This window comes from Amblyomma mixtum, chromosome 3 (genome assembly GCF_055824585.1).
Source record: "Amblyomma mixtum isolate Tamu chromosome 3, ASM5582458v1, whole genome shotgun sequence".
NCBI classification, from domain to species: Eukaryota; Metazoa; Arthropoda; class Arachnida; order Ixodida; family Ixodidae; genus Amblyomma; species Amblyomma mixtum.
This window is the reverse complement of record NC_143014.1, coordinates 66,165,767-66,180,932: the sequence shown is the minus strand read 5'-3', so window position 1 is coordinate 66,180,932 and position 15,166 is coordinate 66,165,767. Positions and strand designations below refer to the sequence as shown.

At 44.5% G+C, this 15,166-nt stretch overlaps 1 protein-coding gene across 3 annotated transcripts in view; it reads right to left on the bottom strand.

Moving 5' to 3' along the window:
• Positions 1-2,677: 2,677 nt before the first annotated feature.
• LOC149350482 (uncharacterized) overlaps positions 2,678-15,166 on the bottom strand; it is a 63,587-nt gene continuing 51,098 nt past the window's right edge. For all 3 annotated transcript variants that reach the window (XM_089579508.1, XM_089579507.1, XM_089579509.1), the window contains one exon: positions 2,678-8,592. In XM_089579508.1, coding sequence (XP_089435634.1) covers positions 7,745-8,592 — 848 coding nt within the window. In that variant the 3' untranslated portion in view covers positions 2,678-7,744. The remainder of the gene's footprint in view (positions 8,593-15,166) is intronic.

Sequence of the window (15,166 nt, the reverse complement as noted above, 5' to 3'; positions counted from 1 at the left end):
CCATAGGGCCATAAGAACGAGTTTAAGACTGCCGGAGTCGAAGTGTTAATGACATGGCTAGTGCAGCTCTTTGGATGGTAATGGTGACCGTGCGGCAATTGATCGGTGACTGTTGCTAGGGTATCTTACGCTACAACTGCATTTCGGTGCGTATGCGGTTTCGTTGATCATAGAGCATGAAGCATTCTGCGAAACGCAAGTGTCCCATGAGGAATGCTGATGTTTGAGCTGGTCAAATGATGGTCGCGTGTTCCCTGCTGAAGCAAAGTGACATTTTCTCCGAGCTGTCTGAGTATCTCTTAAGCTTCCTCTAGAGGTCTAAAACGCCGCATATTGCTGACATGGGAGTTTGGGGTGCCTGTAGCAGATGGGCATGCTCAAGAGCTTATTTTTAATTCACTGCGCTTGATTAAGTCAGCATATGCCAGGTGTTTCAACGAACGACGAAAATTATTAGAAATAGGGAGTTTGAAATAGAAAATCTCTTCATGGAAGAAAGTGCGTGTATATGGTATTGTAACTGGTGTGGTACGGTACTGCGGTATGGTATAGTATACGGAATTTAACGTCCGAAAGTGATATAGGTCATATGAGGGACTCCGAAGTGGATGACTCCGGATTAATTTTGACCACCCGAGGTTTTTTAATGTGCACTCATAACGCACAGTACAAATACGCCTTGTGTTTTTTCCCCATCGAAACGCAGTCGCAGCCGGGATCGAACCCACATCCTCGGGTTGAGCAGCTGCTCGAGCGCCCTAGCCACTGGGGCTTTCAGGAAGTGCCAGCCATGGCGGACGTCAGTTACTATGCAAATCATCCTAATTAGGTAGTTATAAAATGCACTAAATTCAGTTGTCACAGTCTGGTAGTTAGTGCTAACGGGGAGTTCTAAGCCATGGACAAGGCGATAGCATACCAGTTTTCAAAACGAAGAAAAAGCCGTTACCGAAAGCTGTGCAGTGCAAGGATATCCAGCGCTTTTTTCCATACTAAACCGAAACTAAGTGCGTAGGGTAGCGCGCAGGAAGCTTGGTGTAAACCCAATGTCCGCTGATGACGTGTAGCTGCGACTATGGCGCACAATTCGAACTGCCTGCGCTATTGCACCACTGCATGCACATTCTTCTGCTTCACTGCTTGACACAAGTAAAAGAATAGCCATGGCGAACTGCGTGGTCGTTATCTTTTTTTTTTTATATAACAACGGAGTAATGAAGTGCGTGCCATGGTACAACAGAGCAGGCAGTTTAAATTCGATGCCGCAGTCATTGCAACAAGTCATCAGCGGACGTTGCATTTGCACCAAGCTTCCTGCATTCTGCTTCATGCGCTCAGCTTCGGTTTTTTGCAGAAAAAAGCACCAGATTTCCCTGCGCTGCAGAGCTTTAGAAAGCGCCTTTTTCTTCTTTCGAGAACTGGTATGGCATCATCCTGTCCATGGCTTCTAACTCTACATTGGCGCTGATTACCATACTGAACTAAAATTAGTGAATTAGCTTTAGAATAACTGACGTCCGCCACAGCTCACAGTTTGTCCCTGAAAAGATTATCTTTCCATTTCAAACACAATATTTACAGAAAATTTTTTTATGCGCCCCCTGAAACACCCAGTATAGGGTAACAATCTATGACTGTACATACAGTTCAATCATAGGATCTTGTGCTGATGTAACTTCGCATGCAAGTAAAAAAAAAAACTGAAGAAACTAACTTCACACCTTTCATCAGACAACTTCTCAAACTCCAGAATGTGACATATGCAACCTTATTTTGAATGATGATGTCAGCAACATTCATATTGTTGTTAGGCTACTCTGGTTTGCTGTACACACCTGTGTGCACCTGAAAGTGACCCATGTACAAACACTGGCTCAAGTCTCTCAATTTCTTTTACCTATATGCCTTCAAAAAAGTAAGGTTGCTTCGACTTTCCAGTGCACAGGTGATGCTTGCATGAGGTAGCGGGGTGAGATCCCTGCGCGCTAGTAAGTTAAAAGTATGTGTGAACACTGAGTGGACTCGGCAGGAATGCACTCTAGTGGTTTGAAATTTTCCACACCATCCAATCCTATAAGCAAGTGCCATGTTGTTCAAAGAAAAAGCAACTGGTTACAGATGCCCGATGGTTCCTTCAGATACTTCCCCGACAGCCTTTTGACACAAAGCACACAATACAATGAGCACTCTTACCAGAATATTTTTGAGTAAAACAACACTCTCGTAAGCTGCACTAGCTGGATGCGATCCCTGGAAGACTGCCAGCCTTGAACACACATTATGTGCTGCTGTTAAGGGTATGCTATAAGAATCTGATTGGTTCATGCTCATCTCACACATCCACAACATGGCATGCCATAGTGTAAAAAGTGCCCATTTTATGAGGCTGTGCAGCATACTCACCTACCAAAACGAGATTTGGTACATCAACAAGAAGCACTCTGTAAGCTAATTACTCCCTCATAAGCAATGTCTAGAGCTACTGCACGAAGCAGCTGCCCAACTAGAGGAAAAGAAAGCTTGTGGAGGTGAAGAAAAAGCATGCTGCAAGCCGCAACTTTTTTTCTAAAAAGCAAGAAATGCTTAGAAATGCTTTAAATACCTGAAAGAAGCAGCTCGTTAGCCAGGCTAAACACAAGAAGGCTTGCAGCACTCCATTCACAGTTAAACAGCTGCATTTGTATAAAACAAAACCAAGCTTTTTTTATTTAACTTCATTTCTTAGATGTCCGAAACAAAGCTCTGGAAAGGAAAAACACTCTGATATTACAGAGCATCATACACAACCACAAATCCAATGCCAAAATAAAGTAAGCATAGCACAGCAAAACGAAAAACCAATCGGAGCTCACAGTACAGGAAACTTTACAGATCCAGCAGCAACCAAGTACACAGATGCACTAATGCTCATGAGAACTAAACAACAAATGATATCGCAAGAAATGAGACTTTCTACACACTATGGACACTACTGAACTTTTTGACATACAGGTATGATTGTTGCATGCACATTTTGAAGCAGTAACCAAAACACCACCAAAAGAGTTACTGTGGCTCACTTTTCTTGATGAAGGCTGCCATGCAGCTCTGTTTTACAGGTATCCAGGTGTCACAGCTACCAGTCCAATGTATAAATTTATATACATGTGTGCGGTACTTGCTTGAGCAAAGGCTGGAAACCAGGGTGCAATGAATTCATGAAAAGCCTAAAATACAGGCAAGAAAGATTTGTATCATGCATTAAAAACAGCACCACCAAATCAAGGCTCTGTACACCGAGCCCAAGTCTGCTACTCTGCAACTAAAGCAACCACTGAATAATCAGCCATGCACATATCCCTGTCACACCGCACGGCTACCGCCACACTTCGCCCACACATGCACATTAACAGCCAAAGTGCTCTTGTAGAATAGAACAAATGTATAAAATCAAATCTTCACCTGCCTAATATCTTTATTTTAGGTTATCTTTATAGCACAAGACGTTGATTCATTTGAAGAATTAAGTTTGTCACCACTTGTAGCAAAGATTTGCGCAGCACTCAGTCCCGTTAGTCTAAATATCATCTAAAAAAAATCATTAAATCTTGAGATCAACACAGTCACAATAAGAAAAAACATTTACTGCGCTAATCTTGCCACCTACCAGATCACAGCCCAGAGTGCAGGCTGGCAAATTCATTAATGCCGACCGAAGCCTTGGCTTAGTTTGACAGTTGTGCTGCTTTGTGTGTGCAGACTTGCTTCTCAAGAAGCTTACAAAAGTAAACTTATGAAAATTTAAAAAACATGGCACTACAAGACGGTCAGCAATAACAAGATGTCGCACAAAGTGCTGTGTCAGCATAGATAAAATGACAAAAATGTGCACTTTTTTACCCGAATGTACGAAGATAAGACAGCAATTTGAGGTTTGCGAAATGCACCTGTGATGTTGCCACAAGCATCACACCGCCTTCACCCCATGATGTCCGTCTAGTGCTCTTACACCTCTTTTCCCCTCACCTCCATCTCTATGTGACATGTGCCACAGTGCTCCACATCGTAAACTTGCTTTCCCAAAGGAATGCGCAAATCTCTGCATGATAGTGCCATTCTGAGGAGCCTAGTGAACTGGCAAGGAGTGCAAGGTAGCAAGGTTTATTCCTGTCGCTGTAGCAGCCGCACATTGGACTCCCTCTGGCACTGACTTACGGTGCCATGCCTGCAGCTACGTGCTGAGCAAGCACCCTGGTTGGCTGCAGCCAGCAAAAACAATGGCTGCATGACATTACCATACCTTGACGTATGACACTATCTGCCATTTGTGTCGCACTAACATCAGTGTAAACCCCACAGGAAATGCCGCATACAGTTGTCGCTATGAAAGGAACTTGCTGCACCAGCCAGTGACTGTCAAAACCACACACGTCATCAGAGAAGTGTAGAAGGAAAGAAAGGGGGCTAACACACACACTCATTCCTAGAAAGTTCCACATCCTGAAACAGAGCCACCACATCAGTGAACCAAATGCTGAGCAAACAGCACCCTGCTGATGTCAAACGACTGATTACATGCTGACAGTGAAACTCAGTAATTCACAATGCTGCTTCCCTGGCAGCTGCAGCTTACTACCTGTCTCCAACAGCTTTCCCTAGGAACTAAGATGTTCAGAGTGTTGTAGCTGTTCTGTATCGATCATAAGAACTGGTCTTGGATTTCAGACTTCTCAGTAATTCTTTTTTTTTTTGCTTTAAAAATTCAGAGCACCAGGGTAATAGTCTCTGCTTGTAGTTTGAGCAAAAATAGTTCAATTGGACAGCAAGCCATCTTTTCACTATCTGAACGTACATATTTTTTAATTCCGTTTTATTCAAATCAACTTGCACTTTAGGTTTCCCGCAATTTTAGTATGTCCTTCCACTGCTTATGAACAGTAAGCACTCTTCCTTTTCTGTACCACAGCACAACATGTACTGGTGCCAACCTTTCCAACTGTGGTATGCCCCCAGCATGCACAGGAGATTTCACTTGAAAAGCATATTTCAGAGCAAGAGTACAATTAACAGTACAATAATTAAATTGTTGCCAAGCGCCTGCTTTTAAAGTGGGGACAAAATGATAATCAGCATGAGGCTCCTGCTCAGGTCTACAGCCTCACTGCTTTTACACCGCATAAATAATTCCCCCAAGCTTTTTAAGTAGACCAAACAACACATCCGTATGGCACAGCTAATGCGTGAATGGAGGCTGGTTTGTGCACTGCATTATGAAGACATACAAGCTTGCTCTCGAGTAGAGCAGGTTAATGGAAATGAGAGCATTTGAAAACCTATTTGCTCGGCAAAGAGCAGCAAAAAATATTTAGTTTCAACACAGTGCCTTGAAATATCTCATAAAAACAGCACAGCAGCCTAAGGCTAAACAAGTCCAAGGCAAGCTAAAGAAGTGGCCACAGAAAAAAAGACAACGCACGCAAAAAAAGTAAACTGCCTCTAAGCTGTATGATGCAACTAAAGAGCCAGTTGTTAACTCCCACAATCTTCCCAATTTATCGTTCTGCACATAAAGGCTATCCTACAAATGCTTCTACAGCAAAGCTAAACTTCACTGCTCTTTCAAATGAACGTAATAAAAGCATTCTGGTGTCCCAAAATTTAGCCTCAAAAAATGTAAATTGAAGACAAGTGCTGTAGAAACTAAGCACATACATTCAGGCATATACATGCCAGAGCAAAAGAGAATTGAAGAACTATGCCACAAAGGAAAGAAAGAAACTATCAGCACAATGAAAACTGCAAAAAGTTTTTTTTCCTCGCGAGTTTTATTTCCCTGATGCTTAAATCAGTGTTCCTCCTGTTTAAATCAGTGTTCCTCCTGTCATCAGAGCCTCCCACTTCATTTCAAATACTTCTGCTGCTCAGAAAAACAAAGCAGTCAAATTTGGAGGATGCATGTGCCCTCAAAGCAAGGCTGAAAACAAAAATTTATGACCACTGACTCAAAGAAAACTCGCCAATGAATTGTTCCAAGAAGCCTATATCAATTATGGTTGCTAAGGCCAAGTCCGAGAACCCAAGATGCTAGACTGTTTTAACGGCTGACAAGCCTTCCGTAAAACTTTAAGGTGTGCAAACACAGTACTGATAGACATGTAAATCTTTGACACCTAGCTATTCAAAACAAACAACTAACTGAAAAGCATCAGTGCCTCAAAACAAAACACAAACAGGTAGAAGCCTGTCCCTTAGTTCTGAAACTTAAAATAGACATATAATATGTATACCATCAGTAAACATTAAGCAACAAGTGAATTACCATATCACAAATGTGAGGTAGGATGCCCAGCGTAGTATGTTTCATAAAGAGACAATTACCTTTTCTTTCTGCCACCCAGAATCACAGACCACAAGCGTAAAACTAACTTCTCCCAGCTCACTGAAACATTTCTGGTCTACCACGCAAAGCAACAACAGAACATATAGCACCACAATGTAACGTGGTATCCCTCATCAAGCTCTAAAGCTGGTTTTGGTTTTAACAGAACCGATCAGCAATAAAAGTTAGACCAAATTGTTTAAATTTCAGTGATGGCAACACATGCTATCCAGAACACTGTTCATTGAAATTTCCCCAGCAATAAAATGGAATGTCACCAATGGGCTATCCTAACAGATGGTTCTTGAAAGGTACTCAATGCCAAAAAAGGGCAGCTATGACAAATGGCTTTAAATATCAGTTAGAAACATTGTAATGTACATATCTGTGTGTATATACATATATGACCTGTCTGTACATATAGATAGCAAGAATAAATTGCACTCTCACCCACCTCCTTTCAAGCTCAATTATAACAATTTGTACATGAGCATGGTATTTAAGAATGTTTAATGCATGGACAATTCTCAGTATTAATATTGACATGTGATGGCAGTTCGTGTACAGCTCAGAGAACATATACGACATTAACCACTTTAGTGTCTATAAATCTATGAATGAGAGCAACATCTGACAATAACAACCTAATATTTTCTCTGCCACAGCATCTTTCTTGTAGGAGAAATTGCACACAACCTCAGGCGAACTTGCCCATAAAATAGTGCTAAAAGAAAAAAAATTGTTCCATATGAATGACTTCAACAGTAAATAACAAGTAAATGCTATAGCTCTGCAAGCAGAATTGTCGCCAAGGGATACGAACTTACAATTTCGCAACAGCAACTTAAGCACTATGTACTTAAAACTAGAGTTCAGAACATCAAGTGATGCCTGCCTATGTGTTTCTATTATTTTGTAATGTCATATGTATCAAAGGAATTGAAATAATTGTTGAAGGCATGAGTGCTATGTGAACACATACGGTCTGCAATTACTCCACAGAGAACGGGTATGTTCACCTCATGGTCCATGGTTTCCTGAAGAATATAATGAGCACAGCCTAAAATATATCTCGAAACTAAGCCTACAGACTGAAATGAGCAGGCATTGTTATCGTGCATTCGTACTTCATTACTTCAAACAAGAGCAATGCAGCTTCAACCTGAACAGCTGCCAGGACATATTTTTAAGCTATTGATCATTTAACCAGGTTAGTTGCACCAAAACAATGCTTTCTTGTCTCTAAGTTCAGTAAGACGAACCTATCTCCATTGGGTGCTGTGCACAGGTACCAACATTCAGGACAATATGGATAACAGCAGATCCTGTTACCATGGTGAAAACAACAACAACAACAACAGAAAGACATGTCAAGAAAGGCCTTGGCTAGCTGTGCTGTTTTTTTGAGTGAAGATAACTCTGATAGCCATGCCTAAACCCCACACCACACCGGGAGCATCGATGGCGTTCTCGTGAGTGGCACCAGTACATGTGGACTAGGTAGCTACTGTGACACCTGAATGCCTTCTTGCGTCGCAGGCCACCTTCCAACTTACAGTGGTGACATGACAGACTCAGCGAGGGTTTTCCTAAAGGTAGGCGCGGAGGTGCACAATGTTTCCTCCGGCGACGTGGAGCCGTTGGGCCTAGCTGAGACTTTCCACAGCGGTCAGAGCAACAGACAACTACTTTTCGAGGCTTTGGTTGCTTCCTAGACTGCTTCAATCGCTGCACCTGCAGCGCAGGTGCTGCTACTACCCGGCCAGCAGTGTCTGGCTCGGCCACCAGTCCAAAGTGGCGCAGCAGCATCACTGCGCAGTCAGCACAGCGGCCTCTGAGCACCATGTTGTGGTGGCTCTCTGCCGCGTGTCGCGTCAGCACCTTGGCACTGCTGCACGGCATCCCACAGTGTGGGCACCGAGCCACTGCATTGTCATCCGCGTGCTCTGTGGAGACATGCTTGCGCAACACATCCTCAAAGGGCGTACTGTACTGGCAGCACGCATCCATGGCTCGGCAGCAAAGTGTCTGGCCCGAGTGGAGCCGCATATGCGCAATCATTGTGTCCTGAGTGAAGGAGCAGAAGCCGCACACAACGCAGCGGTATGGGAACACCGTGGCCAGGCCACCCTGACCCAGAGGCCGCTCGTCAGCTGTCCTGCAGCCAACCTCCTGGGCAGGGTCATGGCGGGGCCCCGGGGACACGCAGTCTGCTAGCCCTCGCTGCTCAGTTGCTGCACTCCATGTAAAGAGAGACAGGATGAGCGGGTCACGCTTAAAAGGGGCTCACCCAAGGAAGCCAATGTCCACAGCCTGCATACACAGGGGACCCGACTAGCATGCGCTACAACACAAATTTTCACAGTGGACAAACAACACAGTGTTTGCTTGTCACTTCAATCGGTTCAGCCTCAGGGTACCAGGAAGCATTGAGTGGAGCAATAATACTTCTGAATGTGTTTTAGTCACAACCGCTGAACTCTCACTTTGGAGCTCCTTACTCATCATCACAACTCTTTCTTACTTGCTGTCAGCGAATGATATGAAAGGGGCTGTTTATTCTTCGGATCACTGTTGCTGGTGGCCAAAATTCTAAAAGATAAGCCCTACCCTGAAATGACTCCAAAAGCTTGTCTCTTCCTCACTAAACACATTAGTGCTTTCCCTCTCAACTTTATGCATGCAATGTTTTTACACATACTCTATTATCCACCGCCAGAAGTTACCTTTTGAGCATTGCAAGAATTTACATTTTTGAGCCTCTGCTAGCGCAAGCATTACCTTTAAAAGGATTTACAGCTGTTGAAAGCTTGTTGTGGGATGACAAAGGAAATCAAGAGGTCTTGCCTTCATTGACAGAATCAGGCATAGTATGAGGAGTGTCTGGAAACTAAGAATACACCACGTGCCACCCGGCTGGTTACAATGACAGGTGGGAACACTGCCATATATATACTTTGAACCTCCAGCTTAGTTATTTTTTTTTTTTTAGAAAGTAAATGGCACAGTAATTCTCAGATCTCGGTGGACACCTGAACGATGCTGTAAGGGAAGGGAGGAAGGTGGGAGTGAAAGAAGAAAGAGAAAGAGGTTCTGTAGTGATGGGCTCCAGAATAATATCAACCATCTGGGGATCTTTGACGTGCACTGACAACGCACAGCACACAGTTTTGCCTCCATCGAAGCACGGCCATCATGGCTGGGTTTGAAACTGGGAACTTCGGCTCAGTAACCTAGTGCCCTAACCACTGAGCCACCACGGCACGTAACCTTCAGCTTCCCTCTCCCCTCCGGTCTGAAGTGCTCCACCAGCGCATAGCTGAGTAGCAGACTTTACTAACATCTGTGCTGATCCAGACTCCTGCCAAATGCGAGGTACAATTTGTGATGAGCTTTCACCATCCATGCAAGAGGTGGAAGACCAGTGACCATTCAGTCTGACATGCACTGTTTATAATGATAAGAATCGACAGAATGTGGTAAGTGCTGCCATGAATTCTAGAAAGGCAGAACCGAAGTTCATGACAAAAAAAAGCAGCGGTAGTCCATCTGTTGTCGCCAATGAAATTCTTTGCAAAATCGAAGGTGGAAGTTGTTCAAATAGGCGGGTGATGATGAATCATATTTCATGAAGCCAAACTTCATGCCTCCAGGTACATTAATTAACTCTGAAACATATTAAGAAACCCTGGAACATTTACGGCAGTGTATTTAAAGCAAACGGAAGAAACTGCCGAGAGGTGGCATACACCTGTTCATGACAACGCCCAGGACCATACAGCACATGCCACTACCTCGCTTCTGACAAGATTCAGATGGAAGATTTTGGAGAATGCCCCACATAGCCAGGAGCTGGCAACCAGTTATTTTCACCAGTCTTTTTCACTTGAAGAAACGTCTTGCTGGAAAAGCATTCGCCAATAACGAGTTCACAAGAAGAGTCCTCACATAGTTTATTTACACAGTAGGTGCAGGTTCAAGGTGCAGGTTCAATCCCAGCTGCGGTGGTCGCATTTCGATGGAGGTGAAATGCTAGAGACCCATGTACTGTGTGATGACAGTGCATGTTGAAGAACACCAGGTGGTTGAAATTATCCGGAGCCCTCCACTGTGGTGTCGTGTCCCTCATAGCCTGAGCCGCTTTGGGATGTTAGACCCTATAAAACCAAACCAATCATTTCTCCACGTATTTGTCACCATTATTCGAGCAATTGTTTAGTATTGGAATCTGCTTTTCTCTAATATGGTGAACTTTTGCCTGTTTTATTTACCCTATATTTTGCTTAACTGTATTTTAGTATTGCGTCATTTGCCTCTTGTGTTCAAATTTCATATAAACTTTGAGGACATAAGCAGTTAATTTTTGTTATATGCTAAGGATGACCTCCTCTAAGCTGCAGTTTAAGTTGTTTTTTTTTTTGTCATTTTACAGCACCATTCTGCAATTGCACTGAAATGTGCTGCAACTGAAGGTGATGCAGTGAACATTTTTACTGGAGCTATATCTTACCAAGCATTCTGCATGAGGACCAGCAGCTCTCAAATGTGACTCTGTGAATACTTCGCACTCCTTGAGGGGTTTTTAGGATGCCTGAAACAATTATTTTTCAGCACCATCGCTTGCATTTCTCTACCGAACAAAGCTAAATGTGGCCACATGAACACATCCAGGTGTCCAAGCCCAGTGAAACCAACCGAGATCTATTGCCTGGCTTAGACTACAGTATTTTTTCATTCTACAAACTTAAATATTTAGTAAGAATAATTAGCAGACTTTTTAATTACTGGTTTAGAATCTGAACTTTTCGTTTAATCAGTAGGCATATTCGATTCTCCAGTCCCGGACTATTTGCTGACAGGTCTCGGCTTCCACTCTGACAGGAAACACCATCAGGGTCACATGACCTACTTGCCAGGGGTTGCTTGCGGACTCTGCGCCGGAGCCGGGCGCCCGCTCGGTTACCGTGCCAGGCTGCTGTCATCTGCTAGCAGACGACGCAAGCCATGGCCACCATGACGCCGAAGCAACGCCGTGCGTTCAATCCCGATACTGAGTCGATTTGAAGACCATACTGTCAGCTTAGCATAGGTGCATTACACAACTCAGCTTCGGGGGTATGCTCGCCGCTACTGTTCACGGTGAAGTTCGCACAAAGTAGCCTAACTCGTTGTGGATAGGCAGACAAACGAAAGCCTTCGCAAAAATGTTGACAGCAAGCGCTAGCTGCTCCAGTATACGAGTGGTTCACCTGCGATGTTTTCAGGTAAGCGCACAGACAGCATGTTGCAAAACAAGTGAACAAGAACCTCTTGACAACACGAGCAAACAATACGCGCTCACAACTCCAAATGCGCACCCCTGTGTAGAGGATTTCAAGAAAATAAAACACAGATGCCAGAACAAAAAGTCTTACAATGGCTCAGAGAGCAGCTACGAGCTCGTGTGAAGGTGAAGGTTTAACGCACGATATAGTCCTCCAGGAAAACGAAAAGTACGCAAAATGCACACAGAGGATAACTCAATATAGCTGCCAGCAGGCCGCTTCACTTTCTGGGCAACTGTCGTCTGCTCCCTTCCTTGCAGCCCCAGGAAGCCCACAGACTGGCAGAGGCGAAAAACGAACGCGTTGTTATGGCGATGTGGGCAGCTTTCTGACTGGTGGGTGGAGCTTTCGGGCTGCCCGAGAAAATCGTATGCCGACTAGAGTCTGCAAGTAGTCCCGAACAGTCTGGGACTGAAAAATGAATGCGCCCAGTAATACGAGGCGAAACATCCATTAGTTGTACCGACTGGTCTCGAACATTTGCGTCAAAATACAATATTCTGAAAAATATATAATGGACAATACAACTTATCAGAAGCACATACAGCTCAGGTATGTTACAGGTATTGTCGTCAACAAAGGCGGACATCATTCGACGGGTGGAGGCCGGCGAGAAAAAGTCGTTGGTCGCTGAAGTGCTCGGAATTCCTCGCAACACGCCGAGTACAATCCTGAAGAACAAAGCAGACGTGGAGCTGAAGGCAGCGCAATCCAGTCACCCTGGAGCGTGTCATATGCGTGCTCCGACCAACAACAATGTTGAGCTATTGTGATACATTCCAGCGGCTAAAAAGACAGTGACGAAGGTAGACGAGACAGGACGAACGCCGGTACTAGAAAGTATGTCATTAAGCGTAGAAAGTTGGGCTAGTTGGCTGGTAGTACTATTGTGATACATTCCAGCGGCTAAAAAGACAGGGACGAGAGACAGGACGAATGCCCGTGCTAGAAAGTATGTCATTAAGCGTAGAAAGTTGGGCTAGTTGGTTGGTAGTACTATTGTGAATCATTCCAGCGGCTAAAAAGACAGGGACGAGAGACAGGACGAACGCCCGTGCTAGAAAGTATGTCATTAAGCGTAGAAAGTTGGGCTAGTTGGTTGGTAGTACTATTGTGATACATTCCAGTGGCTAAAAAGACAGGGACGAGAGACAGGACGAACGCCCGTGCTAGAAAGTATGTCATTAAGCGTAGAAAGTTGGGCTAGTTGGTTGGTAGTACTATTGTGATACATTCCAGCGGCTAAAAAGACAGGGACGAGAGACAGGACGAACGCCCGTGCTAGAAAGTATGTCATTAAGCGTAGAAAGTTGGGCTAGTTGGTTGGTAGTACTATTGTGATACATTCCAGCGGCTAAAAAGACAGGGACGAAGGTAGACGAGACAGGACGAACGCCGGTACTAGAAAGTATGTCATTAAGCATAGAAAGTTGGGCTAGTTGGTTGGTAGTACTATTGCGATACATTCCAGCGGCTAAAAAGACAGGGACGAAGGTAGACGAGACAGGACGAACGCCGGTACTAGAAAGTATGTCATTAAGCGCAGAAAGTTGGGCTAGTTGGCCTGTCTTTTTAGCCGCTGGAATGTATCACAATAGTACTACCAACCAACTAGCCCAACTTTCTACGCTTAATGACAATGTTGAGAAAGCTTTGTACACCTGGTTCTTAGAGATATGTGCCAGAAACATCCATGTACAACCCGAAGCCCATGGAGAAAGCGAAATGGTTTGCTGTAGCAATTGGAGAAGACAGCTTCACTGGTGGCACTGGTTGACAGCAGCGTTTTAAGAGTCACTACAGCATCGTCGGAAAGACCCTCTCGGGTGAAAGCGAGGTGACCAGCAGCACTGACACAGAGAAGTGGCTGTCCAAAGAGTGGCCGGAGATTTGCGATAGCTTTTCGCCGTCGCAAATATTCGACTCAGTTGAGACAGCATTGTTTTCACAAATGCTGTCAAATAAGACAACAGCTGAAGGGCAGTGCATGCCATGGTGGAAAAAACAGAAAAGTGCGTGTCTCGCTGTGCTTCTCATTGCTCGCTGCAAAAATGGTCATGCAAACTGCGGGCACTGGTTACCGGCAAAAGCAAATCACCACGGTGTTTTAAAAACATGAAAGGCCTCCCAGTTCGATGCGCATTTAATAAGAAGGCTTGGATGACATGCGATCATTTCATCGAGAGGCTCCGAAAGTGGAATATTGAACTGGAGAAGTCAGGCCGCAAGGTTTGTCTTTTTCTCGACAACTGTTCTGCCCATCATGTCTGCCAGTTGAGGCAGATCACCATCAAATTTCTGCCGGTAAATATACAACAACGAAGCTTCAACCTCTCAATCAGGGCACAGTGAAAGCATTTAAGGTTGTTTACAGACGGCGGCTGGTACAAAAGCTCCGAATCAACCTTCGGTTGAGAATCGAACTCAAGGTGGGCCTCCTCGGGCCCCTAAAGATGCTAGCTGGTGCCTGGAATGACGTGAAGCAAAGCACAATCATGAACTGCTTCCACAAAGCAGGGTTTGAGGTGGCTTCAGACGACAGGTGTCTAGACAAAGAAGATAATGGCGCTGGATGCCTGGACAGCAAGCTTTGTGAGCTCCCTGCATTCACAGACGCCGTCCCAGACGGCGTAACAGCACAAGATTCTGTCAGTGCTGACGACGACATGCAAGCCGTTGCGGATCACGCTGACGCTCAGATTGTGGCTGACATCATCGATACCGAGGAAGCGGACCCGAGCAGTGGCGAAGATTCTGGAAAAGAGAACCAGCTGCCATGCACTCTGGCTGAACTTGCATCCACATTCAGCGTCATTCGTTGCTGTTGTGGCACAATGGAAAAGGCACCGGACTTTTCATATGGATACCATCAACAAGCTTGAGGACAGCTTAATGAACTTTATGGTGCAGAAGAAGATGCAAGCTAAGCTCAGACTTTTTTCTTGCAAAATAAAGTGTGGTGGTCCTGGAGCTGTGCTTTCATTTCATATGGACTTTGTAGGAGCAAACTGGTAAATTCCCACTTGTCACGATCCTGGAGAAATTGTCCGAGATGTGCGCAATTTTGAATGTAATGGTGTATTTTATATTTCGAATTATCGATATATGTATCGAACTTTTTCATGATCCCCTTGGAGTTCAACATATCCGGGACTGACTTGAATTTAATTACTTTTCAAAAGTAATTTTGCTATGTATGGCATACAATAACATGCTGCCAGTTCTGAGACTGGTTTTTGACTCTAGTTACTGGGCCTAACTACAAAGGGCAACGCCAACGCAGTGTTTGCTTCGGACATCTGTCGGTTCTTATTTTATCCCCATCTTTGCCCTTTCATTTCGGCCGCTCTGTATGGCGGGCACAGTGCACTTCCCACAGTGGCAGGTTCGCTTCTGCATCCAGACAAACCATGCGTTCATCCGCAATGCACTGACAGCAGTATAGCCATAAAGCGCCGAGCTCATATAAGTGGTCGCTGTCCAT